This window comes from Fomitiporia mediterranea (genome assembly GCF_000271605.1).
Source record: "Fomitiporia mediterranea MF3/22 unplaced genomic scaffold FOMMEscaffold_5, whole genome shotgun sequence".
NCBI classification, from domain to species: Eukaryota; Fungi; Basidiomycota; class Agaricomycetes; order Hymenochaetales; family Hymenochaetaceae; genus Fomitiporia; species Fomitiporia mediterranea.
Window position 1 is genome coordinate 2656058 of NW_006760390.1, and position 25623 is coordinate 2681680.

General features: G+C 48.3%; 10 protein-coding genes across 10 annotated transcripts; 5 read left to right on the forward strand and 5 right to left on the reverse strand.

The window, feature by feature from the left end:
- Window positions 1–347: 347 nt before the first annotated feature.
- Window positions 348–819, forward strand: FOMMEDRAFT_82233 (peptidyl-tRNA hydrolase II; the record flags this gene model as incomplete). Its single annotated transcript, XM_007265866.1, has 4 exons — window positions 348–418; window positions 505–606; window positions 661–713; window positions 770–819. Coding segments are annotated over 4 exons (276 nt in total), but the record flags the coding sequence as incomplete, so codon positions are not given.
- Window positions 820–1137: 318 nt separating this feature from the next.
- On the reverse strand, window positions 1138–2359 carry FOMMEDRAFT_28052 (uncharacterized protein; the record flags this gene model as incomplete). The annotated part of the gene is made up of 7 exons (XM_007265867.1): window positions 1138–1508; window positions 1561–1719; window positions 1790–1844; window positions 1912–2023; window positions 2083–2125; window positions 2178–2283; window positions 2345–2359. The coding sequence occupies 7 exons, from the start codon at window positions 2357–2359 to the stop codon at window positions 1138–1140; spliced, it is 861 nt and encodes a 286-aa protein (XP_007265929.1).
- Window positions 2360–2832: 473 nt separating this feature from the next.
- Window positions 2833–5585, forward strand: FOMMEDRAFT_106969 (CBS-domain-containing protein; the record flags this gene model as incomplete). Its single annotated transcript, XM_007265868.1, has 7 exons — window positions 2833–2965; window positions 3243–3515; window positions 3572–3706; window positions 3772–4297; window positions 4361–4455; window positions 4575–4810; window positions 4883–5585. Exons 1-7 carry the CDS (start codon window positions 2900–2902, stop codon window positions 5583–5585), a joined length of 2034 nt encoding a protein of 677 aa, XP_007265930.1. The 5' UTR covers window positions 2833–2899.
- Window positions 5586–6321: 736 nt separating this feature from the next.
- On the reverse strand, window positions 6322–8393 carry FOMMEDRAFT_106970 (ras protein). Its single transcript, XM_007265869.1, has 6 exons — window positions 8149–8393; window positions 7872–8086; window positions 7782–7803; window positions 7518–7613; window positions 7416–7449; window positions 6322–7340 (listed from the first exon to the last, which is right to left on the reverse strand). The coding sequence occupies exons 2-6, from the start codon at window positions 7935–7937 to the stop codon at window positions 6983–6985; spliced, it is 576 nt and encodes a 191-aa protein (XP_007265931.1). The 5' UTR covers window positions 7938–8086; window positions 8149–8393; the 3' UTR covers window positions 6322–6982.
- Window positions 8394–8684: 291 nt separating this feature from the next.
- FOMMEDRAFT_155459 (uncharacterized protein) lies at window positions 8685–9474 on the forward strand (the record flags this gene model as incomplete). Its single annotated transcript, XM_007265870.1, has 3 exons — window positions 8685–8808; window positions 8839–8991; window positions 9218–9474. The coding sequence occupies 3 exons, from the start codon at window positions 8685–8687 to the stop codon at window positions 9472–9474; spliced, it is 534 nt and encodes a 177-aa protein (XP_007265932.1).
- A 1244-nt stretch (window positions 9475–10718) lies between these two features.
- On the reverse strand, window positions 10719–12044 carry FOMMEDRAFT_155460 (uncharacterized protein; the record flags this gene model as incomplete). Its single annotated transcript, XM_007265871.1, has 5 exons — window positions 10719–10915; window positions 10972–11143; window positions 11351–11464; window positions 11540–11707; window positions 11775–12044. The coding sequence occupies 5 exons, from the start codon at window positions 12042–12044 to the stop codon at window positions 10719–10721; spliced, it is 921 nt and encodes a 306-aa protein (XP_007265933.1).
- Window positions 12045–13752: 1708 nt separating this feature from the next.
- FOMMEDRAFT_19585 (uncharacterized protein) lies at window positions 13753–14828 on the forward strand. Its single transcript, XM_007265872.1, has 3 exons — window positions 13753–14050; window positions 14115–14471; window positions 14598–14828. Exons 2-3 carry the CDS (start codon window positions 14204–14206, stop codon window positions 14654–14656), a joined length of 327 nt encoding a protein of 108 aa, XP_007265934.1. The 5' UTR covers window positions 13753–14050; window positions 14115–14203; the 3' UTR covers window positions 14657–14828.
- Window positions 14829–17052: 2224 nt separating this feature from the next.
- FOMMEDRAFT_106974 (yippee-like protein) lies at window positions 17053–18353 on the reverse strand. The gene is made up of 4 exons (XM_007265873.1): window positions 18015–18353; window positions 17903–17946; window positions 17717–17825; window positions 17053–17633 (listed from the first exon to the last, which is right to left on the reverse strand). The coding sequence occupies exons 1-4, from the start codon at window positions 18111–18113 to the stop codon at window positions 17553–17555; spliced, it is 333 nt and encodes a 110-aa protein (XP_007265935.1). The 5' UTR covers window positions 18114–18353; the 3' UTR covers window positions 17053–17552.
- Window positions 18354–20487: 2134 nt separating this feature from the next.
- Window positions 20488–21869, forward strand: FOMMEDRAFT_19589 (ribosomal protein L1). Its single transcript, XM_007265874.1, has 5 exons — window positions 20488–20522; window positions 20577–20852; window positions 20924–21039; window positions 21103–21267; window positions 21333–21869. The coding sequence occupies exons 1-5, from the start codon at window positions 20518–20520 to the stop codon at window positions 21428–21430; spliced, it is 660 nt and encodes a 219-aa protein (XP_007265936.1). The 5' UTR covers window positions 20488–20517; the 3' UTR covers window positions 21431–21869.
- Window positions 21870–22567: 698 nt separating this feature from the next.
- Window positions 22568–25573, reverse strand: FOMMEDRAFT_146300 (uncharacterized protein). The gene is made up of 4 exons (XM_007265875.1): window positions 25030–25573; window positions 24807–24966; window positions 23821–24748; window positions 22568–23757 (listed from the first exon to the last, which is right to left on the reverse strand). The coding sequence occupies exons 1-4, from the start codon at window positions 25332–25334 to the stop codon at window positions 22841–22843; spliced, it is 2310 nt and encodes a 769-aa protein (XP_007265937.1). The 5' UTR covers window positions 25335–25573; the 3' UTR covers window positions 22568–22840.
- Window positions 25574–25623: the final 50 nt, after the last annotated feature.

Here is a 25623-nt window from a genome sequence, read left to right on the forward strand (position 1 = left end):
AACTCGTACGTATCATCGTATTCACAGTTTCTGATTCGAAAAATTAATGAAAGAGGCAATTTAATTCCTAAACTTGCTAATTTACCCTTGGAACATCATCTATGCAGGTACTTGTCGTACGAACAGACCTAAAAATGAGCCCGGGTGACATCTCGATGCAGTACGTTCCATACTCGTTCATTCACCTATTCAAAGTATCCTCCTCGATCATCTGATACAATACTGACCTTGGGTATATTATACTGTATATCGCAGATGCGCGTAAGTTACATTCAATCCCCTTCCCTCCATCTAATAGCAATGTGCAACCATCTACTGAACATCTATCTGGCTTCCCACTCAGCGACGCAACACTCAAATGCTACAAAACCCTCCACCTCAAAAACCCTCAACTCGCCCGACACTGGGAAGTAACAGGGTACGTCTATCTTATCTTCTTCAGTTCCTCCTTTACCGGCAAATCTTAACCATATAATCTAACACCTTCTCCACAAAACACACCAGCCAAGCCAAAATCGCACTCAAAGGAACCTCAGACGAACAACTCCTCGAACTAGAAGCCATCGCGAAGAGTCTCAACTTATGTGCGCGTGCAGCACATAGCGAGTACGTAGTTTGCTCATCTATACTAGATTCTAATATTGACTGTATGCCCTGCAGACAATTGACGAAAGGCAAAGAGGGTACCCGGACTGTCCTCGGCATTGGACCTGGTAAGTTTTTTGGTACATGGTAAAGAATCACAGTTACTCATACGGCCTTCTTGTAGCTCCCGTCGATCTAATAAATCAAGTAACAGGCAAACTACGATTATTATAACGTCCTCTCTATTAGCCCTTAGCCATTAGACTACGCAACTCATATCGTGTATCCTGTCCCTGTAGAATAATGTGCATACCTTACGTGCGACAACAATATCAACTCCTTACAAACAACAAGACAGCAACTAGGAGAATAAAACATGAACAAATATAAAATTTGGAAAATGAAACACCTCGCCGGACGGATTTCTACATTCAAAATACGGTAGAGTACTTTGTTCCAAGAGAGTCTACGTCTCGAAGCAGGCACAATTAACCCTCCCAGAAGAAATTACTCCCTTATCTCTACCCTCAATCCCCTACCTTCCACCCTTTCTCAGCGACGACCTGCTCCGGCTCCGGCTCCGGCTCCTGCAGCACCGGCAGCACCAGCGGGCTGCGCTTGAGGCTGGGGCGCCTGGGTAAGAACAGTGCCCGACCAGCGCGTAATCAGCACCTTCGCCTTTTCCCACACACTAGCCAGCACAGGTGGGTTTCCAGGACGGCGCACGAAGCCGTCGATGAGACTCTGAACATGTGAAACAGCTCGCTGCGTGAACTGCGACTGGTAAAAGCGCAAACGCAGGAAATGCGCGAAGATGACGGGTGCGAGGAGTGAGTTCTGGAACGTCAGTGCTCCCAGTGCAACGCGGACGAGGATCAATAGCTCCGCGTATGCGACGATGCGCATCGCAGGGTCATAATTTGCTATACAGAACGGTTAATCCAACATCCAGCGGGATTGGTGTGATATTCGCACCCTTGATCCAGCCCTGGACCTTTTTCAGGAACGGATGCTGCGTGGGCGGTTGTCCAGCAGCAGCAGGTGGCGTCGGCGGGAAGAAATGTGGTAGGAGGTTCGAACGCAGGAACGTCAAAACGTGGAAAAGAGAAAAGGTTGCGAACGGAATAAGGGACACTGTTGATTGCCGTATTGCGTTAGATCGCCACGTAAGTCTTGACATATATCATTCGTATGTTCCACGTACCTGGAATAGGCTTGGACATCCACCAGAAAAACGCGAGGATGAAGTATTGCACGTTCTGATTGGGTTTGTTAAACGTGGCATTAGACGTTGACGTCGGAAGGAAGAAGAGAAGACAGACAGACCTCGTCCATCAAGGCGCGCCTAAGCGTGGTCGCACTGGGTGCCCCCTGCTCGAACAGATTAGAATATTCCCATGAGTGTATAGTCATGCTCACTTGAGTTGCGAACGATTTACTGGAAGATAAGATATTAGCACGCGCAGCCAGATGCGGAAACACGCGTAAGACACGTACTAGCACACGATGGCATAGCTGACGAGTGCACCGAAGTAGCTCACTGTCACAAGACCATTAGAGATAGAATTTCGCAGACGGAGAGGTGGACCGACGAGAGTAGAGTCTAGACTGGCCAACGCTGCGGAAGGTTAGCCAGGCGAGGAGGTATTTGGAGGCACATGCGAGCATGAGGAAGTGACCTCCTGCCCAAACATAGTGCTGGACCCAGGGCAAAAAAAATCAGTAATGAACTTTGACGGAGAGGAGATGAAGTTTGTACCTGGGGAGTGGCCATCGTGAGCGGCGCGTGCGAGTATGTGTTGTTTTGAGATGGATGTGGAAGGATAAGGTGAAAGGAAAGACGAGCGGCGAGTGCAAAGAAAGTGAACAGCGGAGCGGTTGACTGACGTCGTCTATTTAGGGCCGGTCAGATTTTATTTCAGCATAAATTACGTCTGCGGAAAATAAAATATTCGTTCAATGCTATTCTTCATACATAAATAAATCAAAAATTACACCCGCTCTTTGTCATTGCAAACAATGCCTCCGATAAGTAAGAAAATGGGGAGAGCAAAATATTGAAGGTTAACAGACGGGTTACCTGATAAGGAAGTGGCATGCCCGAATAAAGACCTGGGAGGATCGGCAAACGTGGACGCTCCGACGAACGAGCGAGTTAGCTGCTGTAGTGCTGGTGCTTCTGGCTCTCTGCATGTCGCGCATTCCCGTCCCAACTCACTCTCACTCCTCCTCCCTCCAGCGCCCAGTCAGTCCAATCCCCTTCCCAGAACGCGCAGTCTCGCCCTCTCATCTTTCTCCACAACGTCCTACCTCAATGTCTTCCGTCTCCTTCTCTGGTTCCGCTTCGGACACACGTAAGAAGCAAGCAAAACGTGACGAGGTCCGTCCTTCACTTCATCCTCGATCTCTCGTGTTTTCCTCGCGAATCAGCCCAAGAGGACGTGTTTTTGCGTTGATACACGTGTACTATACCTTTCTCCTCGTTTTCTCAGTTCATCATGAACGTCCAACTCGAGAGTGCAGATGATGTTTTCTCACATCCTGGCAAACAACCCACCAGTGGACTGCCACTATCTTCTTCTCAAACTTCTACCCATCGCCGTAGTTCACATACATCAACACGTACAGAACTGACCGAGTCGCGTCTTTACCCACAGGCTATCCGCAAGAAGATAGAGTCTGACCTCGCCCGCAAACGCACCATCTCACTTAATAACACCCAAAGCAGACCTAGTGGTCGGAAGAAACCTTCTGCGCCGAAAGGCTCTGTCGCAGCACTCAAACCGAGTCCCGCACTCACCGTTCCAGAGGGAATCACAGTTTCAGACGCAAGTCAACTATGTGCAGCAAAAAGGACGGACTGCGTTCTCGTCGTTGATGAAGAGGAGGGACTTAGCGGTATATTCACTGCCAAGGACCTTGCTTACAGGGTGTGTAACAAATGATGAAGCTTCGTGTCAGGTCAAGCTAAAAATAAAGCGTGTAGGTCACCGCAGAAGGCCTTGATCCGCGTTCTACACCCGTTAGTGCGATTATGACGCGGAACCCAATGGTTACGAGAGATACAACCAGCGCGACCGAGGCTCTTCAACTTATGGTTACGCGGCACTTCCGCCACCTGGTAAGTACCGCGTCTCAATTCCGCGGGTCTTCTCAATCGTATTACAATACTCATGAATCATTCAGCCGGTCTGCAACGAAGAAGGCAACGTCGTTGGTCTACTTGATATCACCAAAGTCTTCCATGAAGCACTGGACAAAGTCGAACGCAGTTCATCTGCTTCCGAGAAGCTGTACCATGCTCTGACCGGCGTGCAAACAGAGCTTGGCCCAAACATGTCTGCAAACCCACAGGCGGCGGCTATGCTTGCTTACGTCGACGCTTTGCGCGAGAAGACTGCGCTTCCGGATCTCACAAGCGTCATGGACTCGCGTACGCATCCGGCTACTGTTAGCCCCAAGACGACGGTCAAGGAAGCCGCGAAGCTCATGAAAGAGAACCGTACGACCGCAGTTTGTGTTATGGAAAACACGGGCGTCCCCGGTGCTCCTCCGCGTATCGCGGGTATATTCACGAGCAAAGACATCGTGCTGCGCGTTATTGCTGCTGGTCTTGAGCCTTCTCGCTGCAGCGTGGTTCGAGTGATGACGCCCCATCCGGACACCGCAGCGCCGACAATGATTGTCCAGGATGCACTTAAGAAGATGTACAGTCAGTTGCTTCTTCATGACATCTATACATTCCACTGTTGTCTAACCGCTTAAACCCTATTAGATGGCCATTACCTCAACCTTCCGGTTGTGGAGGCAGATGGGCGCTTGGTGGCTATAGTAGATGTATTGAAGCTCACGTACGCTACGCTCGAACAGGTCAGTTCATTGTTCATTGTTTTTCCTCCCTTCCTCTCGGAAATTCTTTGCTCGCAGTAGTATAGTATGGAATGGAATCTGAGCTAATTATTGCCTTTGCTTTTTCCGTCTCATATCAGATGGACCAAATGGCCGCGGAAACAGGCGTAGATAACTCTGGCGGGCCCATGTGGGGTCGCTTCTTCGAGTCGATCGGGCACGATGATAATGACTCAGCGATATCGGGTTCAAACGTCCCTACAGACATACACTCTCCACCTCCATATCCAGATTCGCCGATGCGGCACTTGGCACAGACGCCGGAAGTAGGACCAAACGACTCTGCATCTGTTGTGGATGATGACCACGACCATGGGTCGAATGTCGACTTCCCGCCACTCCGTCGTAATAATATTAATAATAAAGGCGATAATAACGCCGTATCGAGCGTCGGCGGGTTTTCAGGAGCAGGAGTTGGCGAACCTGCGCCGGTCGATGATGGGACTTACGTTTTCAAGTTCAGTACACCCTCCAAGCGCACGCATCGCTTCCAGGCTCGTTACGACGACGTTGAGCATTTGCGTGAAATCATCATCGGCAAGCTCCAAATGGATCCTTACTTCACATCATCTACTACCACTTCATCTGCTTCTCCCGCCGCCGCCGCCGGCGGAGACGGATCAGCATCAGCGGCACAAGCAACGGAGAACGCGCCCAAGACGGAAGATTTCCAGATGTACTACAAAGACGCAGACGGGGACGACGTGTATATCTCACACAGCGAGGACCTCTCCGATGCAGTCAAGATCGCTCGTCGAGCAGGTGTCGATCGGGTCGTTCTCTTCTTACACGGCGGTTCTTCTTGGGTTCTTCCCAAACCAGCACAACCCGAGCCAACACCAGCTCCTGTGATTACTGCTACGCCGAAAGGCGAAGCAACAATCGCACCCGCCAGCGAACTCTCCGCGAGCGCCGTCCCCAGCGTCGACACTAAGCAGTCAGAGACGAGTAAGACTACTTCCGCGTCCGTTCCAGGCGGCGCGGACGACGGCGTTCTCGGTATCCCACGCGACCTACTCTTGCCCGCGAGCATCGGCGCGCTAGCAGTCGCTATCATCGCAGTCTTCACCATCTCGCGTCTATCTGACTGAATATAATGGAATGAACGAATGAGCGAATCGCTTGATCTCTTTCCTTTCTTTGAGAAAAGGCCTCTGTGCGCGTACGAAAGATTTCGACTTGTTAATTTTACACTGGTTCTGGAGATGAGCTTGTTCTTTCCTGTCGGTGGTTTATACTATGACAAGAGTGAATCAAGAATCGAGAATCAAGAATCCGTGTTTGGTTTCCATCGGCTTTCTTAAATCTTTCCTTCGACTGTCGTTATGAACTCTCAATCTCTATCTGTCCCTTCATTTCTCTCTTTCCTTTATGAAAGTATGCACATAGCACATAAGTATATAGCCCCCCAATACAAGAAACGAGACTCTCATAGTCTCGTTCGACATCCTACATCTAATAAATTCTAATGTCTAGACTCTCTATTCACTCCTGTCCCGTCCTGTCCCGTCCTATTGACTTGAAGTTCCTCCGCCTGTCCAATAATTCATCCATTCAAGAGAAGTCTCTTAAATCACAAATCATAAATATCACAAAAAATCTCAGTGACTGTCCCTGTTCAGAATCAGAACGAACACCCCTTCATTTTCATTTTATCATTTCACGGTAATAGCACATATGGACATATGGACAACACATGTACAACATGTGCACATGAGCTTCTTAAAGACTCAAAGACCTCAAAGACCTCAAAGACTCAAAGACTCGAAAATTCGAAAATTTGAACCGGTTTTCCATTTCCTTGCGCTCGTAAGAAACTTCTCTTTTATATCACTCGTGATAAAACCATGAAAATAGAAAAAGAAAAGAAAAGGAAGAGATAAAGGAGAAAAGAGAAAACAATGCAATTTGGACATAAAGAAAACGCAGGAAAGGCAAAGGAGAAAACGGGGGGAGGGAAGGGAAAAAAGGGAAGTCCGTATAGAACATCATGCGTACGCCCGTCAAACGGACGGCTAGCGAGCGAGCAGGAGGAAGGGGACGCTTGCTCACTGTGACCAAGTCAGGAGGAAGGAAGGAAGAAAGAACACGACAGATAGAAGGTAAAGAAATGAGAAGAAAAACTCCAAAATTCCACTCTTTGTAAGTCAGAGTAAGACATGCAAGGACTAAAAAAAAAGCGGGCAGAGACGTGACAAATTTGTTGTATATCGCAGGAAACAAAGGCAGGGCAAAGAAGACCACAGCGACATTTGCTTTGAGGGGAGGTAGGAGGGGTGAAAACAACGCCGACGGGGGTGAGACAGATATGAAACAATGTACAGATGAGAGATATTGAAGTAAAACTGTAAGAAGCAAGTCTTCGGCATCAAGAACACGGGGGGAAAGTCGGGGGAAAGAGGGCGGAAGGGGGGAAATGATTCGGTGAATGGAGGGATGGTCTTGGATGCGTCTATATGGTCAGAAGAGGAAACACAACGAATTTTCCTTACATAATAATACAACGCCTCTTTTTCTCCCGTTCCCCTTGCCGTATTGGCAGAGGAGGCCCTTGCTCTGCCTGTCGGGTGGCTCGTAATGCGCGAACGAGGTTAGTGAACAGACGTTCAACGTTATGCGACGTCTTTGCCGATGTCTCGAGGAAGTCGCATCCGAACGAGCGCGCCAGCGCGGCACCTTCCTCCCTAGACACCTCACGCTCATATGTCTTATCGCATTTGTTTCCGACGAGCACGAAGATCGGCTTGTTACGCTTCACACGAAGCATCAATTGCCGGAAGACTTCCAGTCGCTCGAATGTTGAGCGCGAGGCGATCGAATATACGAGAATGAAACCTTGTCCTTCCCTGTGTGCGAAATGAATAGAGATTGAGCCGATCGTTGCGGCATATAACTTGATGATTGGAAAATTAGTCACGCACCGAACCCATTGATCCCGTAGAGTCGCGTATTCCTCTGAAAATTAACGAGTTGTCAGGTCCCGCTGATCGGGTTTACAAAGCAACGGAAGTGGGAGAACATACCTTGACCAGCGGTATCAATGACTTCGACGAAGCACATTCGATTATCCACTACGAGTTGCTTCCTATATGCATCTTCAATTGTAGGATCGTAAGTCTAACAAAGTAAAGTCACGTTAGATTGAGAATACAGTGATGTGAGATGAATCAGCATCCGTGGAGACGGAGTGCACACGCACCTCTGTAGAGAAGAAATGACGTGGTCATTGCGCAGAGTGAGCATCTTCTCGTAAGACAGAAAGGGGGCGGAGAAACAGTACTACGCACCCACAAAACAATTGAGGGTGAACTGGAGGACATTGATCGATGCAGGATCAGGTGATGTTCGCCAACTAGTCCTTCGGCAATAAAACTCACCTGAACGGCAAGGGCGGTCTTACCGACGCCTCCGTCCCCGAGCACTGCTACGCGCCAGCTATCCATTCTTCAATCTATACGGGATACAACCAGAAAATTTTGAGGGCAACGGCGGGTTAAACTGAGCAGGAGCGAGAGTGGGTAGCGATAACGGTGCAGCAACAATTGTGAATTGGGTTGATCAGTGGCGAAAGCAGGCGAAAACCTGCAGATTTCTAGCGTGCAAATGGGCGGTCTCAGCGGAGAGCGAGAGCGATGAACGGACTGGATTACATACTTTTGAGTTAGAGAGCGGACGCTTTGGGACAGGCGAGCGATTTGGAGCGGGTATACAAATGTGAAGGCAGGCGTCTTGCAGGGGCGTGTAGAGCGTATGGAGAGAAGAGTCTGGGAAGAGATGCGTTGAAGAAAAAGAACTAAGTCGTGCCAAGTTCGTGTCTTGTCGTTACGAGGAAAGGGGCGAAGAGAAAGAAAGCGGGGGTCGTGCGTTTACTCTGTCGCGGACAAGCGGATGTCAGTCAGTACCTGTGGTCGTCCAACGCACGCGCTCGTTATTATACGAATTATATAACAACGCTTATGTCATACGACTCTCTGCCCATCTCTCATCCTTGCTCAAAACGTTCCTTTCGCCCAGCCACAAAATATGCATAGGATATATCCGGCATCCCAGGGACACGTATTCCCGGCGCCTGTTGAGCAATCCACTCACCCACCGTATAACTTTTTACATTACTAAGACGAGCTCGACTACGCAGCAGACTATATTTATTTCATGCTGCCATCGATGCTGATGATGCGTTTGCACTGGCGATGCCAGTTTCCTTGGTCACCCTCTACCCTGCCCCTGTGACTGATTCCCTTGTGCCCACGCCGAGTGCTATGCTCAGCCCACTGCACTTACTCTCCCCGAACACAATAAATCCACAGATGGAAGGTATGCTGACTCTGACCAATCACATACCAGACACCCTCCCCGTCAACGTTGACGGACACAGAAGCACGATAGAATCCACCCTTCTTCCGACTCCCGTCCCCCATTCCTCTTTATCCCCTCCGGCGCATACCAGCCCTGCGTCTCCCACGGACTTTACTCTACCCTCTGCAGTCTTATTCTACTGTACATTTCAGGAGGTCGTTTCCGGCTCCCGATGAACATATTATAAGTAGCAACACAGTACACTAGTCCCGGCACCCAGGCTATTTATGCTGATCAGTCAGTCGACGGCCATGTTCTAGGTCACCGAAGACAACAAGCGAGTATTTGTGCGACCTCCTCGCAGGAGTTTATTCTCTCGTACTAGCGTGACTTCTTCTTTGCTTTTCGAATTCGAATCCTTCCCCAGGTGATTCGATGTTTCTCAGTGGAGGTTATCCTGTCCAAACAAAGCGATTCGACGAGCCGGTACCGAATATAAACCCGGCCATGGTGCTGGAATTCCACAGACAGTCTGCCTGTGGGGCGCATGCTGTACACTATAGAGTTCATGCAGCACATGTTTCTCTCTCATCCCGAGCTTGTTTATCAACCTTATGCTCGCTATCCCTTGGGAAGCGCAAGGCTGCCGCCGAAGTCACCCTTGCGCTCACGGGACGTACATAATTAAGGGTCGTGTGTGCCATTCCAGCCATATAGTCGAGAGCATTTACAGTGCTCCTAACAGCATTTAAACTCTCGATGCACCGACCTCTATCTCCCTCACACGATCTCGACCCCTTCACCGAAGGCTGAGCACCCCCAGTGAAGGGATTGTTCTTTTTATTTCTTCTTCCCAAGTTCAAAGGTCAGGCTGGGCCAGCATATTTTTCTCAAGAGAACGTTGATCTAAATCGACGGGGTGGAAAGGGAGCGATATGATCGCGTCAACGGGGATGAAGTGATGGAGATAATGAGCTTTAAAGCCCCATATCCCAGGCACCCCTTGACATCAGCCCCGTTCGGAATCTAGAACGGGACAATGCGTCTCGTCAAGGCACCGCATGTATACACCAGCACATTCAGTACCCGAGCGCCTGTCAGTGCCACTCCCACTCTCAGGGACACACCCGACCCTCATGATCGATTTGACTTTAAGAATACGTACTTAGTCCGTCCTCGGTTTACTTTATTGTCTCTGCCTCTCCTAGTCCTCGAAGTCCTCGAGCATTCACTCATCTCATTCCGATTCTTCTTCAGTTTTACATCACCATTCAATCCCTTCGCTTATTGTCTGCAGTAGCTACGATCCCTTCGGACTGATGGGATGAGACAGCTTTAATAAAGGATACTTTAACGCGTGTCGGTTCATGCATAATCATCAGACATTTCCATCCCATCAACTGATGCACGGGAGGATCCTGGCTAACTAAGCTAAGCTAGATAAGAGATGCCAAATATGATGCCGTAAATGTATGCACATGTAGATACTGATCTCGAGGCGATATCTCATGGTATTGCGATTAATACACTGCATTCTCGCGTAATTGTGCCTTTGCAAGCAATAGATCGAGAACTTCTCAGTAGGAATGACTTCGCCTTCTGTGAGAGAATGTCTTCATTGTGTATGTATATTTGCATGTATGTGTACAATAATGACATGCAACACAACAAGAACGAACCTTTCTTCATGAATTCAAGCTGTCCGGCTCCTCAATTATAGCAAGAGTCTCCTATATTGGTTTATGCCGAGATATGAACAGTAGATGCATCCGTAAGTAAGGAACCACAAAGAAGTAGTCGGATCCGATTCCGAGGACTTTTCACCGGATCGGAATGAGAGTGGAAAGGGAACCTACGCTTATGAAAAAGTTGCGCAATGTTACTCACGTCGCTGAGTCTTCGCCGAACCTCTGGAATCTGGCAAGCACTCACAATTCCGAAAATGCCACTGGAAAGGAACAAGATTGCTCTCGCATCCGCGCGAAGAGGTTCGTTTCAACATCTCGACAATAACGAAAGGAGAGCTTCGCATATTCGATTGGGTTAAGTAAACCCTTACGCCGCCGGACCGACACACTATCCCGAAGTTCGAATCCACCCTCGCGAATGTCCATTACAATTGCACCTACATCCACATCCCACTTCCAAACTTTCCTTGTAAGTATCTAAAGTCGCACAAACCGAGAGAAGTCGAGCACACGACGAGGAGTAGAAAGAATATCCCATAGTCATAGCAGCTGACCAGGCTAGGGATCAATGGACCAACACGGCGCGGATAGATCGATTTAGCGGGATGGTCACGAACAGCATCCATGTCTCCGAGATTTAGAAATGCCTCCGCGACGTAATTCTCCTACTCAAAAAAGGCTATTCATCATCTTTCCGATCCGACAGAGGGGATCTGCATAGAGGTCTAGTGAGATCCCTAAATCCCCTGTAGTTCGGCATGGAAGGCGAACACTCAAATCCTAATTGCTCATTTCAAAGCGCATGAGCGCTCCGTGTCCTAAGAATATACATGCTTGGAATGTTGGTTGTTGGTCATAATTTTATCGCGCACCATGCAGTCGTTATTGTGTTCGAAGATGAGCCGGCCTCCTCGAAGTTCCCTCGAGGCATTGCCGTTCAGCCGCCTTGGAAGAAGAACACTGCGAATAGCCGAGCGAGGGCTTCGCTAGATCGAGGATCCTAAGACAACCGAATAAGGCAGACCGCCCAGGTAAAAACAGAAAGTCAAGGATCCAGATACACAGGATCCACAGAGAGGGGGGGAAGAAGAGAACGGAACATCCCAGAAGACGAAGCGCCAAGGTATAGGTTGTTCATCTATCTGGAGTACAGCTTCCCAGAGTTCCGTGAAGTTCGTTGTGAACAATAAGACGCCCAATTCACTAGCAAGAGAGTCCCATTGTACTCGCTGAAATCGTTTGCGGAAAGAGAAACGCCAGTTAATGACTTGGAGTACTCGTGTAAAGTGTGCTTACAACAACGACGTAGTGTACGCAAATAGCTTGCTTCTTCGAACGGCGATGGAGTGCGAGTAGAATACACTGGAAATGACTCATTAACTCATACGCCTGACATCGCCTCACGATCCTACGGCTTTGATTAATTTCTCCTTGCCGCTCCCTTTTGAGAACAACGTCTACCGCGTAGAGTGAGATTGCGTACTGAATCACGGAGTTTCCTTCTCCCCAGTGCCCGATGAATGAAGCAGCGTGCTGCATAAGGATTCCATGCAAGGCAAACATCATCTCGGAAGTTCGCGCGGTCTCGGCCCTTTAGTGACTAGGAGAGCACCTTCGCGCTTGGTTTATGAAGTCATTGGCCAGGTTATACAGTACACCGCGTATCCGCTCTGAATTTGTAAAGGCAAATACGCAGATTCGGCACATTGGATTTCCGTTCCATGATGCATGATTGCATCCATTTCGCTTCAAACGGACATTGCGCAAGTGCCTGTTGCTTCTACATTCTATTCGGTCGAGTAGATTAGATTAATGGCCTATGTCCTAATCAACCACCATTTTCGATAACAGTGTGTACATATAGGACGAACCGATAAGGCAGTTATTTGAGGACAATCCTAATTAGAAATGCGGATGACATGTAGACGCCGAGGCACCGGACACCTCGGAGGTCGGTATCTTTGGCCACCCAGCGCTGACTTTCGTTGAATGAAGCTGGAGCAAGCACCAAAGCTAGAGCTTATTCACCCCCGCCGCCTCCTATCAGCAATACATACCGTAGTTAGTGGAGTCACAAGAAATCGCCGAGTTAATAGAGAATTACACGTAATGGATCATATATACGCGCACGACGCTGAGAAAGCCTACCGATGAAAGTTTATCAGACACTGGTAATTTCCGCCGTTCCGGATTGGTGTTTATCGCCGCTCCTAGTATGCCCTTTTATATATATGAGCGCGAAGTGAGAGTTGTACGTGAGTTCTTAAATGCTATTAGAGGCACGAAGCACCTGCACCGCCTCCAAAACTGACTTTACGTTCACAGGTCCGGTGCTAATAGATGCCAATCCATGGTGGCACCATGCCGGCGGTGGTTGAGCAGTTCAAGCATGCTAGACCCCTCACGTAGGAGTGGTGATTGGTCCGCCCCTACGCTAATCACATATGCAGGGAAACTCGCACCCAGAAGGCGGGAGTAAACAGCCGTGCTAAAAGCGTTATCTAGCTTTAATGAAACGAAGGAGCGGCGAATCACACACAGAAGGAAGTGAAGCAGTCAAGGCACGTGCCCATAATCTGCAGCGGGAATAAGCGGGAATGGCATAATTGCACCAGAAGTATAGAAAGCGACGCAATTGGATGTTCCATACGGAGTGGACACGGTACATTTCGGAGATTGACGGATAACGCAGTAAAGGGGCCTTGAGCTTACTCGCGAGAGAAAGAACGAGGTTACATGTACACGTTATGGGATGCATAGTTAAGATACAGCCCCAGAATTTTTTCCTGCCAGGGAAGTGCAGAATCCACAGATCGCTCCAATCGCCTGCTCTAGCGTCAAGCACAGGCCCGAGATGCACAGCAGCATATGTTAGATGCGAATATCCGACGACCGTCTAGAATGGTAGCGAACAGATGTCCAGTGTGATCCAGATATCAGCTACCTAGATTGTGTCCAAATCTCGCAAATCTGGCCCCCATCGATCCGTTCTCGAATGGAAGACAGAAAGCGAGGAGTAGAGAAATTTCCTCTCTAAGTCCTTTCTGACCGATTTTCTCTAGAATGAAAGCTCCTGAGACAAGGTGGCTCGTGCGAGGTGTCAAAGTCAGTTGAGATGAATGTTCTACGCAAACTCGTATGCGCAGAATGCCGAGCTGAGGTCTACTTAACAGAACGTCATGGGTGACGTCGATCAATTTCCACTTTTGGTCGACCAACTTGCTCATTGATGACGTGTTCGAGGGTTCGCAAATCCCTCTAGTCTGGACCCAGCATTTTTAATGTGTTGAACAAATGTACAGACATCTTCCAATTTAAACTGCTATAGTACTCTACATGTGTTAACTTCATATTCCTTCTGTCGTTTGCTAGAAGTGCGAGACGGCATAATAAAAGAAATGGTGATGAAGAAAAAGAAGGAAGACAACAGCGTGTGTCAGGGAATGACTAGAAATACAAAGAACAGCCTGGGTATTTGTGAGATAGAAATAACTTTGGACGTAGAATGCTGCAATAAAGCATAGAAAAAGAAGAGAAAGGGGACTGCCACAATTTCATTAGGAAGACACATTCTAGATAGACAAACATATTCTGTCAGTCTGAATATAATGAAATAAGTAGAAAGTCGTTCCACACCTTTTGATCCAACCAGCAAAACCCGAGAAAGAGACGCATAAGTAATTCTTTATTCTTGCCGACTGAATTCCGCTTGCGACAGGTTGAGCATGAAGCACCCAGATTTGAACGCATCTGGTAGTTCGAAGCTCTTTACAGGCTTCGACGCCGACTTCGGTGCAATGGAAGCAAACGGCCTGAGTGGTCGCGAAGTAGGGAAGGCATGTACTCGTTGTGTGCCTACAGATGGCAGACCATTGACGCTAGCACTGCCTTTTCCTGCTGCTGCGGAGTGCGAACAGGCCAGAGGCGAGGACCTAGCTGGCGCGTGCCTGGTTTGTTGCCTCGGATTGAAAGTCGCATTTAGAGTTACGGTGGCTAGACACGAAGTAGGCGCGGATCCACAGTGAGAAGGTAAATCAAACATAGTGTCGAGAAGGGCGGGGGTTGGGGAAACAATAATCAGCGATTGGGACGTGGTCTGACAATAAAGCTAGGGCCTACCCATTGAAATTGGTAAGTATCCGCAATTAGCTCCCCCAACGTCTAGGTTTTCACACTGATGGTCTCCAACAGACTAGCTCGCGTGCCACAAAGAGAATGAGGTGGCAGGAAAACAACTTTATATTTGCTTCACAGACTTCGGGATGAACGAACGGACGAGCGGCTGGAATACGAAGAGAGTGGCGAACTCGCAGCAGGCCCTTGGTGCACTCTTTATAAACAAGAGCAGATTGGCGGAGGAATATTGGGGAGAAGACGTAGAGTGATCTTGCTTACGGCCGCAAGCGTTGGGGACATCATTGCATCACGCCGGCATTCGGCCGCGAAAGTCCGGGATCAGTCAACGCCTCTCACTCACGACCCCGATCGCCCCCGAACTGACCCACGTGAAGTTACGCGGAGTCCCGCTACTTCTACTGCACATTTCTTCTTGAACTCAGACTACGCATTCGCTGGAAAATTCGGCCATATCATCGTATCGTGAAAGTACGCCGCATCCATATGCTCCGTGTCATTGGAATAGCGAACGGACAATCAATTACCCTGGCCGATCTCCAACGCCGAATCTGTTTCACTCCATTTGACGCAAGTAAACGTACCGCTCTCTCCATTAGCGCTTAAGCTCTATACTCTGTCGTGGTCATGAGTGCATGCACGGGATACCCATAGGGGCTTATGGAGCGAGCGGCCGCTGTTTATGTTGGTTGTGACACGTTGCACAGGAATAGCTCATCAATGACACAAGACCTCAGCAAAATTAAAACGATTTTGTTTCGCTGGCTTTCCGTTCAATACTCCGTGCTCCTGGTTCCAGAAAGTGCTCGGGCTGAGGTGTCATCTGATTCGCTATTTATGCTGTATCTCGGATTACTAATTGTTGCAGAGCTGTTCGTCATGGATTTGACAAGATCACGTCTGCAGGGCTCGCGGAACGAGTGAATTCCCCACTTATCAGCAAGATCGCATATGCTCATATGCCCAATCCGCTATGAAACTAGAGTTTGACATGAAGGACTCATTCATGGGCACGATCTCGGCAATCACACTATCCTACCTACAAAATGCTTGCTTGATATTCTTGATGACTGTCTTAACCGACGCCTGCCAAATAACTCTCTCGATCAAAGCTGAAAACGAACAATTTTTCTTGTGAAAAATGCTATAATTATATCTCACATACATCCTTTGCCGTGGTGATTGCCGGGTAAGGTGTACTGTAGGCACTACAAGCATACTTTCTCTTGGCGCCCTCGGAGGCCACGACAGACTTGTACCTGCCGACCAACCCACTTGATGCATTGAACCTTTACTTGCTTATTTAGACATGGTACTGACGTGGATCCGCTGAAGCTTGACTGTCTTAGCCAGTCCTTGTCAGGCCAGCATTGCCTAGGTTTTTGCTTCATCCCGTTTGTGTCATGCAGCATCTGTTGGCTCTTTTGGCTCTTTTGGCTTACTAAAACCTTCCTCCGGCCGCTCGTTCGGATTACTTGGTTCTCAGCAATTAGGGAGATTAGGCATGTGATCCAAGGCATATATTCACTACATGCTGACGGCCATGACAAGCATATGAACTTGCAAAGCATGTTGCAGACTGTTATTAGCAACCTGCATGCTGTATATGAACTTGCTGTACGTGGACATGCTAACTTAGCCAGTAACACTGGGGTTTGCACATCTTCCTAGAGTGTTTATAGAAACTCATCTGCTATACAACACGCTTGACGACAGACATTCTTGAACCTGGTTGAAGACAATTTATCACAATAGTCACCTTTTTTACTTCTGGATATTGTGGGATCCGACGAAAGCACAAGCACAGCATTGCTTGCTTGTAAGTTCCTATTGCCGTCTCATCAAGCTGGTGTCATCCAAACTTCTTACTTCATTCCCTTTATGTAATCTATAGCGAAAGAAAAAGGCTAAGAAGTTCTGCTCGTATTCTCGTTTCGCAATTATTAGAAGACTTCACACGTGAATAAAGTACAGTGATTTTCTACAACGATCGACATGTGAATGTGCAAGACTATGACAGTGGTTTAACGTGGCTAATGCCCCACACAATGTATGGATGGCCCACTCACTACAAAGGTTTCATAAGGTATGGGTCTTGAGATGAAGTTCGAAGATGCTCTTTGATGAACAATCGGAGGACACTATGCAAGGGTGGGGCAGTTATTGAGTTAACATAGAACGAAAACATACTTTTGCCAAATCAGAGCGCAACGAGACTTACTTCAAGCCGCAATCGGCATGAAGGGTCAATACAGGTGATTAACGAAGACTCGGAAATTAGCTCCCAATCGTTATAATGTCCAAATATTCACTTTATTGCTTCTGAACTACAACGTCCATGAACATCACCACTAAACTACAGGTGAAAGCAAGACCAGGAGTGAGGAGATAAATGAATACGATCGTGATGAAATATACTGCTTCTGTCCGAAAGCTACGGGGGAACGTCGAGTAAATGTATAGCAACGGCTAAATTGCGCGGGGTTGAGAAGACAATCGCAGGCCATCGAACTGCGAGGTGCTACATACAATCGAGCTTAATTTGCTCATTTGCTGCGGATGCAAGCACGATCGATCGTGAGTACGAGCGTTGAGGCTTCTAGGGCTGGGACCATGCGAATCCCAGAACATCGTGGTTAAAAGCAACCGAATTACGCCGGCAAGATATTACGGATATCTGCGGGGGATTATTAAATCAGACAGGGCGCAATATCTCAAGGAAATTGCGTTGGCTGCATGTGTGCTGGATGACGGGTAAGCCACTGGCTGAATAAGGGCGTAGGAGGAAAATGCCGCCGATCATATGGCGAGCGCGCGGCGCTAGTCGCTGTTTGATGCAAGACGGGCTATTCGTAGATCTGATAGTTAACCGGACGGATTGGAGGCGATTGGCATGTGCGGAGGACCGATGGCGGCGTCGGGAACGCGACGCTACAATGGTCACTGTACGTCCACAAGCAGATTACGTTCAAGGATAAATTTGCCTTCCTTGTACTTCTGCGTCAAGTCATATGCGAAATCCTATTCATCGGATCAGAAAAATGCCGAAGCAAGCAAGTCAGCGGGTCAAAATACGCTGAAGTATTCTCAGATAGATGACTGACATATTTCCATCCCAAAGTAGTACCACATTTAACACAGTAGATGTCGCGAACAGTATGGTTACCCGTAGTCATTTGGCGCTCACTGGGTTCACCCTCTGTGACATTGACTCTGATTGTATCAAAGAAGAAGGCAGTATTCCGTCAGCGCTCTTCGATCTCCTCAAGGGAAAAGCACACGCCACTTACACGGTATCAAACAGATAGGCTCGTCCGTGCTGACCGTTGAACGCCTGATACGTGCAGTACATCATGTTTAGTGGAGCTCTCAAACTTCCGAAGCATTCGAAGAAGCCCTTACACGAGAGATCATCGAATGAATGGTTGCCAGGTGTGTGCGACATGTTGAGCACCCGTATATGCGTGCTCCTGCAAGGTATTGCCTATAGCGCATACCCATCTTGACTTAGGTCTGCTGTTTCTTAGTGAGAGGAGTTCTGTAATTGACTTGAGTAGTAAACGCTTGCTGTGTGAACAAAGATGGCGTGAAATGGAGGTGGGTCAAGGGCAGGTCACTGAATGGGACAGGGACGTGAATGGAGGTAGAAGTGGGCTGCTTTCGAGGCACGGCAGCAGAGACAACTTCTTATACACAGGAACGCACGATAGTTTGGCGAGCAACGGCGAGGATGAGGACAGGTGGTGAGACGCAAGAGAGGAGGATAGGAAAGAGCTGAAAGGAATGTGCTACGATGACGCTTATGTAGTTCCGGCTATAAGCGACGCTGCTATTACAGGAATGGTCGGCCCGTGAGACACAATTATTGCCGCGGCTCGTTCTGACTCTGGCATACATTCCATCATCACATTCAAACAGCCTTCTCGCCACCCGCCACAAAAATGCGTTTCAAGCACCGAAACGGTGTATTCAGACTTCGAGCCGCCTGTCTATTTACAACGTTTTGTGAAATGGGAATGAGTAATGGACGTGCTACTCTTTGTCTACACAGAGGGGCAAGGTACTGTGCAATTGAAACGGGCCATAAAGAATGGAGCGAACAGTCCCGGTGATCCTACTGGAAGCTTTTGGGATACCGGGCAATGCGTATTTGCGAGCAAAGGAACCCTCCAGGTGAGGCAGCTGGACTGCTAATCTTGTGCATCGATTGCTACATTATAAGCCAAAGGTAATCCGTTAGTCATGCCACCAGCGGATGAACATGTGCATTTTTACGCCTATGCAGGATAGATCCTCATGTCATGTTTCCTCGTTTTTCGCCTTACCGATTAATCAAGGCGAGTGTGTGTCATATTGAATACTGCGCATCTCGACACCAAGAGCACACTGCCTCGGCGGTGGAATAACTGTTGCGAACTCACAGTTGGCAGGGTTCGGTTGTTCTAACGCCAATGAGTCAACTGTATATGAATATATTTGACGGGAGATAAGCCCCCTGGGAAGCGATGAATCGATCGCAAATTAGCCTGAGTGTTTCCCAGCTGAGAAGTGGCTGATTACGAAATTACGCCTGGTAAAGCTACCCATGGCTCGCAAAACCAGGCATGCAGCGCATTCGCAGTGACAAATAAAGGAATAGGCGCTAGGGCCAGAAAGCAAGGCAGAACCAGATAATGCACCCGTAATGATGACACTCTAGACAGTTATAGAGACTGGACCAAAAGCAGGAGTCACACTCAGCATAAGACCAAGGATGGAAAAACGATTTGTCGCTTAGAACCGTTACCCAAGAGAGAATTCGCCTTCAATGAGACAGTCTTTTCTGACATGTATATCGAACGTGTCAAATTACACTTTGAAATGTCTGCATGGACGGGTGTAAAGCGAAGTAAAGCTTCGTGCACGTTACGGCATTGGATAGTATCAGAAGTCTATAGCCACCGATGAAAAGGAATACGTGACCAGACAGATTGCTCGCGGGATTCCATGTGCCTCCACCTTGTGGTCCAGGTACTGAATTTACCAACCGCAATAAATTGTAACGCAGTACGAGCTAAGATGAGAAGCCTGCCGAATGTGCATGGAGAGCCGAGTATGAAATTCAAGCTAAGCAGAACTAGTAGGCAGCTAATTGAGCAGCATGTCTGGCTTTGAGAAGGTACAAGATAATATCAATGTTCAATAGTTGTTAACATAGGGGCGCTCGTAAATGACTGTATACGAGGTTACTTGGCCTTTGTCCGACTTGACATTTTGTCCTTGAAGGGAAGATTTGGTAAGTCGGCAGCAAGTCATCAGAGAGACTGACTTCACACTAATCAAGAAACGTCAGCACTCTAAGGAGAAACGTGAAGATATACAAGCGAAACTCGGCAGATCTTTGTTAGTTTGAGGATTGCCACCTTTTGTCCTTGAGAGTTAGCCTGCTGGTATGGAAGGCAGCTATTTTACCTGACTGATGTTCGCTTCGCACGTAGATGCTGATCCAACGGACGGTCCTCAAAGTATTGATGCAATTGGAGAAGGACAAATACGAAGGAACGAAAGAAAACGATACTCAAAACGAATGAGGTTCTCACGCTTTATTACCTAAAATAGATCAATTACTGAATCTGTATTGCAAGAGTGTTAAGATGCTCTAAGCTCTTTCATCCTCGTTCTTGATCTCGATATGCTCGGTTTCAAGCTTTTAAATGTGTTATCTTAGCTCTATGGCATCGTGTCTATCCGCTGTGCATCTAAAAGGAGGATTTCTCATGTATTTTCTCTGGGTTGATTAAAAAAATGCATCCGTGGGAAGTAAAGCTGTATAGTACTTACCTAATCGATTTGTCTGGTATCATGGCACTCACAGCAAGTACACATTCACAAAACACCGACCCTCTCCAGCGGTGAAGAATTCAAAATGAGGTGCGTGGATATGCTCGAAGCCTTTTGAGACCCTGTCTGATCTGTTCATGTTAGCGGAAGCAAGCTCTCAGTGTCAAGTGTGCGGGGTTCCGTCAAGGAAATGCTGGCTGAGGCCACAGGCGAGAAGAAGCGCAACTTCGTCGAGACTGTCGAACTCCAAATTGGTTTGAAGAACTACGACCCGCAGCGCGACAAGCGTTTCTCAGGCACTGTCAAGCTCCCAGTCATCCCCCGTCCCCGCATGTCCGTCTGCATTCTCGCAGACCAGAACGACATTGATCGTGCGAAGAAGATTGAGCTGGACTATAAGTCCGTTGATGACTTGAAGAAGTACGTTTTCCCCCTTCCGGCCTACCGTTTTCTGTGATGAGTAGGTGCTGAGTGAGATTGTGTCTGTTTAGGCTCAACAAGAACAAGAAGCTTGTCAAGAAACTCGCGAAGAAGTACGATGCTTTCCTTGCGTCCGAAGCTCTTATCAGAACTATCCCTCGTCTCCTTGGTCCGGGTCTCTCGAAAGGTGCGTTTCTAATCAGACCAATCTAAACATGCTCTCGTACTGAACTTCAAACTCTATATTCAGCTGGCAAATTCCCGGCTCCTGTATCCCACACTGAAGATCTCGTGAGCAAAGTCAACGAAGTCAAGTCGACAATCAAGTTCCAGCTCAAGAAGGTTCTCTGCTTGGGTGTTGCCATTGGCCATGTTCAGATGACTGAGGACCAGATCCTTGGGAACGTCATGTTGGGTATGTGTTAACCATTCCTTTCTCCTTAAATCATTTTAAATACTTACTCTACTTTAACTTATTAGCTATTAACTTCCTCGTATCGCTGCTCAAGAAGAACTGGCAGAACGTCGGTTCGCTGCACATCAAAACGACAATGGGCAAACCGATTCGTCTATACTAGACATGCCCACTCCTCCTATATGCTCTAACATTATGCAATATGGTCACGAGATGCGTATATGGGATGACGGTATGAGAGACGATGGGTTGGGACTACATGAAAAACAGACGGCGAGGACAACGGGTCGAATTCACGAAGCGCGGGCACACAAATAAAGAGAAAGAAAGGGAAATAATGGAAGCGGATTCTGTGTTGCGTTCCTTTTTGCACCACATGAAGCCCCGCACGCTTGGACCAACGGCTCTAAAGAGGGATGGAGTCGATTGGGAGCTGGGGGAACGTAACTTGCTGATTCGCTACTGTCCTTTTTCTTTTTTTTTTCTACCTTTTGCTTTTACTCCTGCTTTTGTGTTCTTCTACGCCTGTATCCTTAGCCTATCAAATATGGAAACAGTATTAAAAAGAATGCGCTTGTGCATAAGTGATGCGTATTCTGTTCACGTTGAATCTTGTCGATATAATGATTAACTAGTTAAGTAAAACCGCAAAGAGAAATTACTGCCGGCCCTAAAGCAAAAATAATTATAATTATAATTCAGTCAGCAACACCTTGCTTGCACAACAACACGAAAGACCATCCACACTGTGTATTCCAACCAGAGAAATACCCACTCAGTACACAATGTAGATGGTCAACTTTCCTCCATGCGAGGGCCCAAGTTATCCTTGGAGCTCAAGGAACTTCGGAGGTGGTTTGTCGTGTTAGAATAATATTTCCCTTCCGACTTTTGAGTGGGTTTTCCTTGCACATGTATACGTACCAGTTCTGTGCGAGTTGGGAAAGTCGGACATCCTTTAACTTCTAGACTAGAGTCAACTATATATATTCAAGCGATATTCTGTTATTTTTCTGGTTGAAAATGAAAAATTGCAAACAATGCCAATTGTTCCAGTCTAAAATACCACTTTACTATAACTGTTAACTGTAACCATATTGACATGGGGTGTCCTTTCTCCTGGAGGAATTTACAATGAACACAAAAACTAATTACTTCGATTTTATTCAACGCAACAAAATACTTCCGTGTGCGAGTATATATGCATATGTACAGAAAACGCAAGGGATACGTAGTGGGCTATTTTATCAATCAAACGTGATAGAAAAAGTGACAGAATGGAGAAAGAAAGAAAAAAAAAAAAGAGGAAGACAAGGATAAAGAGAGAATATGAATGAAAAGAAGGGGGAAAGGAGTGGAAAGGACAATACGGAATAAAGTTATCAAATCGAAGTGGAGGGAATTGGAGTCTACTATCATGATGACAATGAGAGAAGTCAATAAGAAAGAAAGAAAGAACCCCACATACAAACCAGACAAAGTATGAAAGATGTCTAACTGATAGAAGACAAAAACAGAGGAGCAGACACCAAGAGTGGGTGAATGCACCACTTTCACATCCATGCTTTTTTCATCATGTGTTGGCAGGAGGAGTCGCTTGGTACCCAGCAGTACTCGCCACACCATAGTTTGGCGTCGCGCTCAACCCAAACGTCGATCCCGAAGCCAAAGGACTCATTGGTGTCGTCAAACCCCCAGGTCGTAAATGCGCAGGTAACGTGAAGCCACTCGTCCCAGTAGGCGTTGTTCCTACCCTTGCACCACCTGCGCCTGGTGTACCAACATTCGGCAAAGTCCACCCATTCGGCTGCGACTTCCCAGTAACCGTATTCGCCACAGCCCTCACAGGCGTCGCCGAACTCGCCGCCGCCAACGCACTACTATACGGCAAGTACGTCGAGTTGGTGAACGCGCCAGAGGTAATCGTCGATGGCTGTGGTGTTCCCTTCCTTGAGCTCGGCGTAGGCGTACCAGCCCCGCTCCCCGCAGTAGATTGCGTCGGGAACCACGAGCCGTAAGTGTACTGCGTTGTGCCACCATACTGTGATGTATAAGGCGTTTGTGTCTTCTGTGCCTGCGGGGTGCCTATACCCTGTGCTGCGGTACCTGTAAAGTAACTGCCCGTCTGACCCCCTTGAGTTTGAGTCGTGTACGGAGTGCGGTAGTGTTGCGAATACCCCGCATATGAGTAGTTCGTAGGATATGTCGATGTATGCGTTTGCGTAACAGGAGCAGCAGGCGTCGTAGCCGGGGCAGGTTCCGCAGCTGGCACCTCGAGGGGCCCCTTCATCCGCACCGTCGTATCATCACGAACAGCAAAGCCGCGTGATTCGGATAACGTACCATACCACCCTTGCGAAGCCTCCGCAGGCAGAGTTTGCTGGAGCACGTGTAGAACAGATGCAGGCGGGATAACGGCTGATACCTCTCCATTCGGTTTTCTAGGCCTCATTGACGTTAATAGTGTGAGAGAGTCCATAATAGCATGGGCTGAAGAAAAAAAATCGTCAGACCTTGCGACACGTTCTGTACAACAAAATAAACCCGACTTACCAAGGTTCCATTCTTCAGATCCAACCTTGACTCGTCTCGCACTTTCGTTCTCCCCTCGAAGGCGCTCTTTTTGGAGCTCCTGTAGGCGTAATAGCGCCTTTGCATTGTGAAGCAGTAGCTCACTGACGTTCTCTTCACAATCCAGAGCGTCTAAGATCTTCTGCAAAGGCTCTGCCTCCTCTTGACTGAACAGCTTCTCGAGAAGATCCTTCCGCTTCTCCGCTTCCCTCCGCAATTCGGCAGCTCTCCCCTCGGTCAACTCAACCTCGGTGACCTCGTCCACTCCCATGGACTCTGCGGCCTGTGCAGCAAGCTTCGCTCGATACCGATCGCCTAAAATCCGCGCTTTCTCCCGTGCTTTCCCCTTTTCATGGCGTCGCCAAAGCACCTTGCTCACCCCTGCCCTCCCAACATCGCCACCGTCACTGTCAAACGAAGGAGCGAAGCTCGCATATGGCCCGTAATCAAGGAACGCGCCACAGCTGACGTGTCTCGTAGTTGGAGGCTTGTATTTCGATTGTATATTCTTGTCCGCATGCAGTTCCCCGAGCGTCGGAATCGGCTTTGAAGACGATGACGACGGCAAAATAGAAACGAGTTCCGCGTGGCCGGTGCTCAGCTCTGCAAGCGGCTTTGCATCCGAGCCAGGCAAGTCCGTACTCAAAGATGTCCACAAATCGCCTGTCGGCAGCCTCTGCACCAGAGCGTACTTTCGCCGCGTGTTAATGACGTCCATTTCATCTTCCTCTTTCGTGCTCTTTTCTGGCAAGATGAGCTCGGGTTTCAGCGAAAGGCCATCGATATTATTGCGAGATGCTTGCTCGATTAACGTTAGCGCGAGTTGACAGAAGCGGAGTTGTTGAGCGGCAGGCGGTGATATTCGCGCCCTAGGCTGTGAGGAAATAGGATATAGATGCTTGATGGCAGACTGCGACACTGTTAGTAATACTATTACAACGAGAAGGCATATTAGTGTATACACGTACCCGAAATATCCTAAGAGGATGATCCTTCGCTTCCTTCAACAAAGTTCGTAGCGAGTATGAATCTGACGGCGTTTTTGAGCTTGATGGAATAGAAGATGGGTTGGGGCTGAGTACGTCGTCTAGTGGAAAAACTCTGTCCAAAAGCGCCTGCGTGTCAGCCCTGCGAAGGACATCAGCACCTCATAATAGAAATGAAATGAACGAATAAAGCGACATGACTCACATTTCCAAGATCTCGAGTATTTTCTGGGCGTCTTCGTCATTCATTGGCAAGTCGCCGGAAAGTGGAGGGAAACCTGCGTCTTCGACATGCTCCTCCTCGTCCCTGTCCAGAGTATCTTCGTCATTGGCTTTGACCTGCTTCGCAGCGGGCAAGTCATCGCTGTCCGTACCGAGCCGCTTTCGCTTCTTGGCGACAGCGGCGGCCTTTGCTTTGGTGGATGTAGGGGGCGAAAGGCTGCCCGGGTGTTCATTCTCATCCTCCGTCTTCTCTGCGTGGCTCGCAGATGAGCGGGTAGTGCGTGCCATGGATGCGTGGAATGCAGGAACGATGTGAACAAGAGGTGTGGTGGGTGAGTGAGTTACCGTGCGGGGTTCGGCTGAATATGGAACAGGTGTCGTGTCCGAGCGCCGTTATCAGAGGCAACACAGCGTTACGGTAAATTACCGACGAAAAAAGAGAAGAAAGGTGTGTTGTGCAAAAGACCGAGAGGCCGAGTGCGAATGAGTATGTGTCGGGGAGGAGCGCGTGTCGGAAAGATATTTGGCGCGTCGCGGTGCGCGTCGTCCTGGTCAGACAATACCGAGGGCTCTCTCC

Excerpts from the sequence above, each read along its gene's own strand:
- FOMMEDRAFT_106970 (XM_007265869.1), bottom strand. The coding sequence starts at position 7,937 with ATGGATAGCTGGCGCGTAGCAGTGCTCGGGGACGGAGGCGTCGGTAAG. Across the intron at positions 7,614-7,781 it reads CACCCTCAATTGTTTTGTGG|AGACTTACGATCCTACAATT; the intron begins GTGCGTAGTACT and ends CTTTACTTTGTT. Across the intron at positions 7,450-7,517 it reads CATTGATACCGCTGGTCAAG|AGGAATACGCGACTCTACGG; the intron begins GTATGTTCTCCC and ends GTTAATTTTCAG.
- FOMMEDRAFT_19585 (XM_007265872.1), top strand. The coding sequence starts at position 14,204 with ATGAAGCACCCAGATTTGAACGCATCTGGTAGTTCGAAGCTCTTTACA. Across the intron at positions 14,472-14,597 it reads CGCATTTAGAGTTACGGTGG|CCATTGAAATTGGTAAGTAT; the intron begins CTAGACACGAAG and ends GCTAGGGCCTAC.
- FOMMEDRAFT_106974 (XM_007265873.1), bottom strand. The coding sequence starts at position 18,113 with ATGGGTATGCGCTATAGGCAATACCTTGCAGGAGCACGCATATACGGG. Across the intron at positions 17,947-18,014 it reads TTCATTCGATGATCTCTCGT|GCGTTCAACGGTCAGCACGG; the intron begins GTAAGGGCTTCT and ends TGCACGTATCAG. Across the intron at positions 17,826-17,902 it reads GCCTATCTGTTTGATACCGT|AGTCAATGTCACAGAGGGTG; the intron begins GTAAGTGGCGTG and ends TGATACAATCAG.
- FOMMEDRAFT_19589 (XM_007265874.1), top strand. Across the intron at positions 21,040-21,102 it reads TGGTCCGGGTCTCTCGAAAG|CTGGCAAATTCCCGGCTCCT; the intron begins GTGCGTTTCTAA and ends CTCTATATTCAG. Across the intron at positions 21,268-21,332 it reads CCTTGGGAACGTCATGTTGG|CTATTAACTTCCTCGTATCG; the intron begins GTATGTGTTAAC and ends TTAACTTATTAG.
- FOMMEDRAFT_146300 (XM_007265875.1), bottom strand. The coding sequence starts at position 25,334 with ATGGCACGCACTACCCGCTCATCTGCGAGCCACGCAGAGAAGACGGAG. Across the intron at positions 24,967-25,029 it reads ATACTCGAGATCTTGGAAAT|GGCTGACACGCAGGCGCTTT; the intron begins GTGAGTCATGTC and ends TGTCCTTCGCAG. Across the intron at positions 23,758-23,820 it reads ATCTGAAGAATGGAACCTTG|CCCATGCTATTATGGACTCT; the intron begins GTAAGTCGGGTT and ends TTTTTTCTTCAG.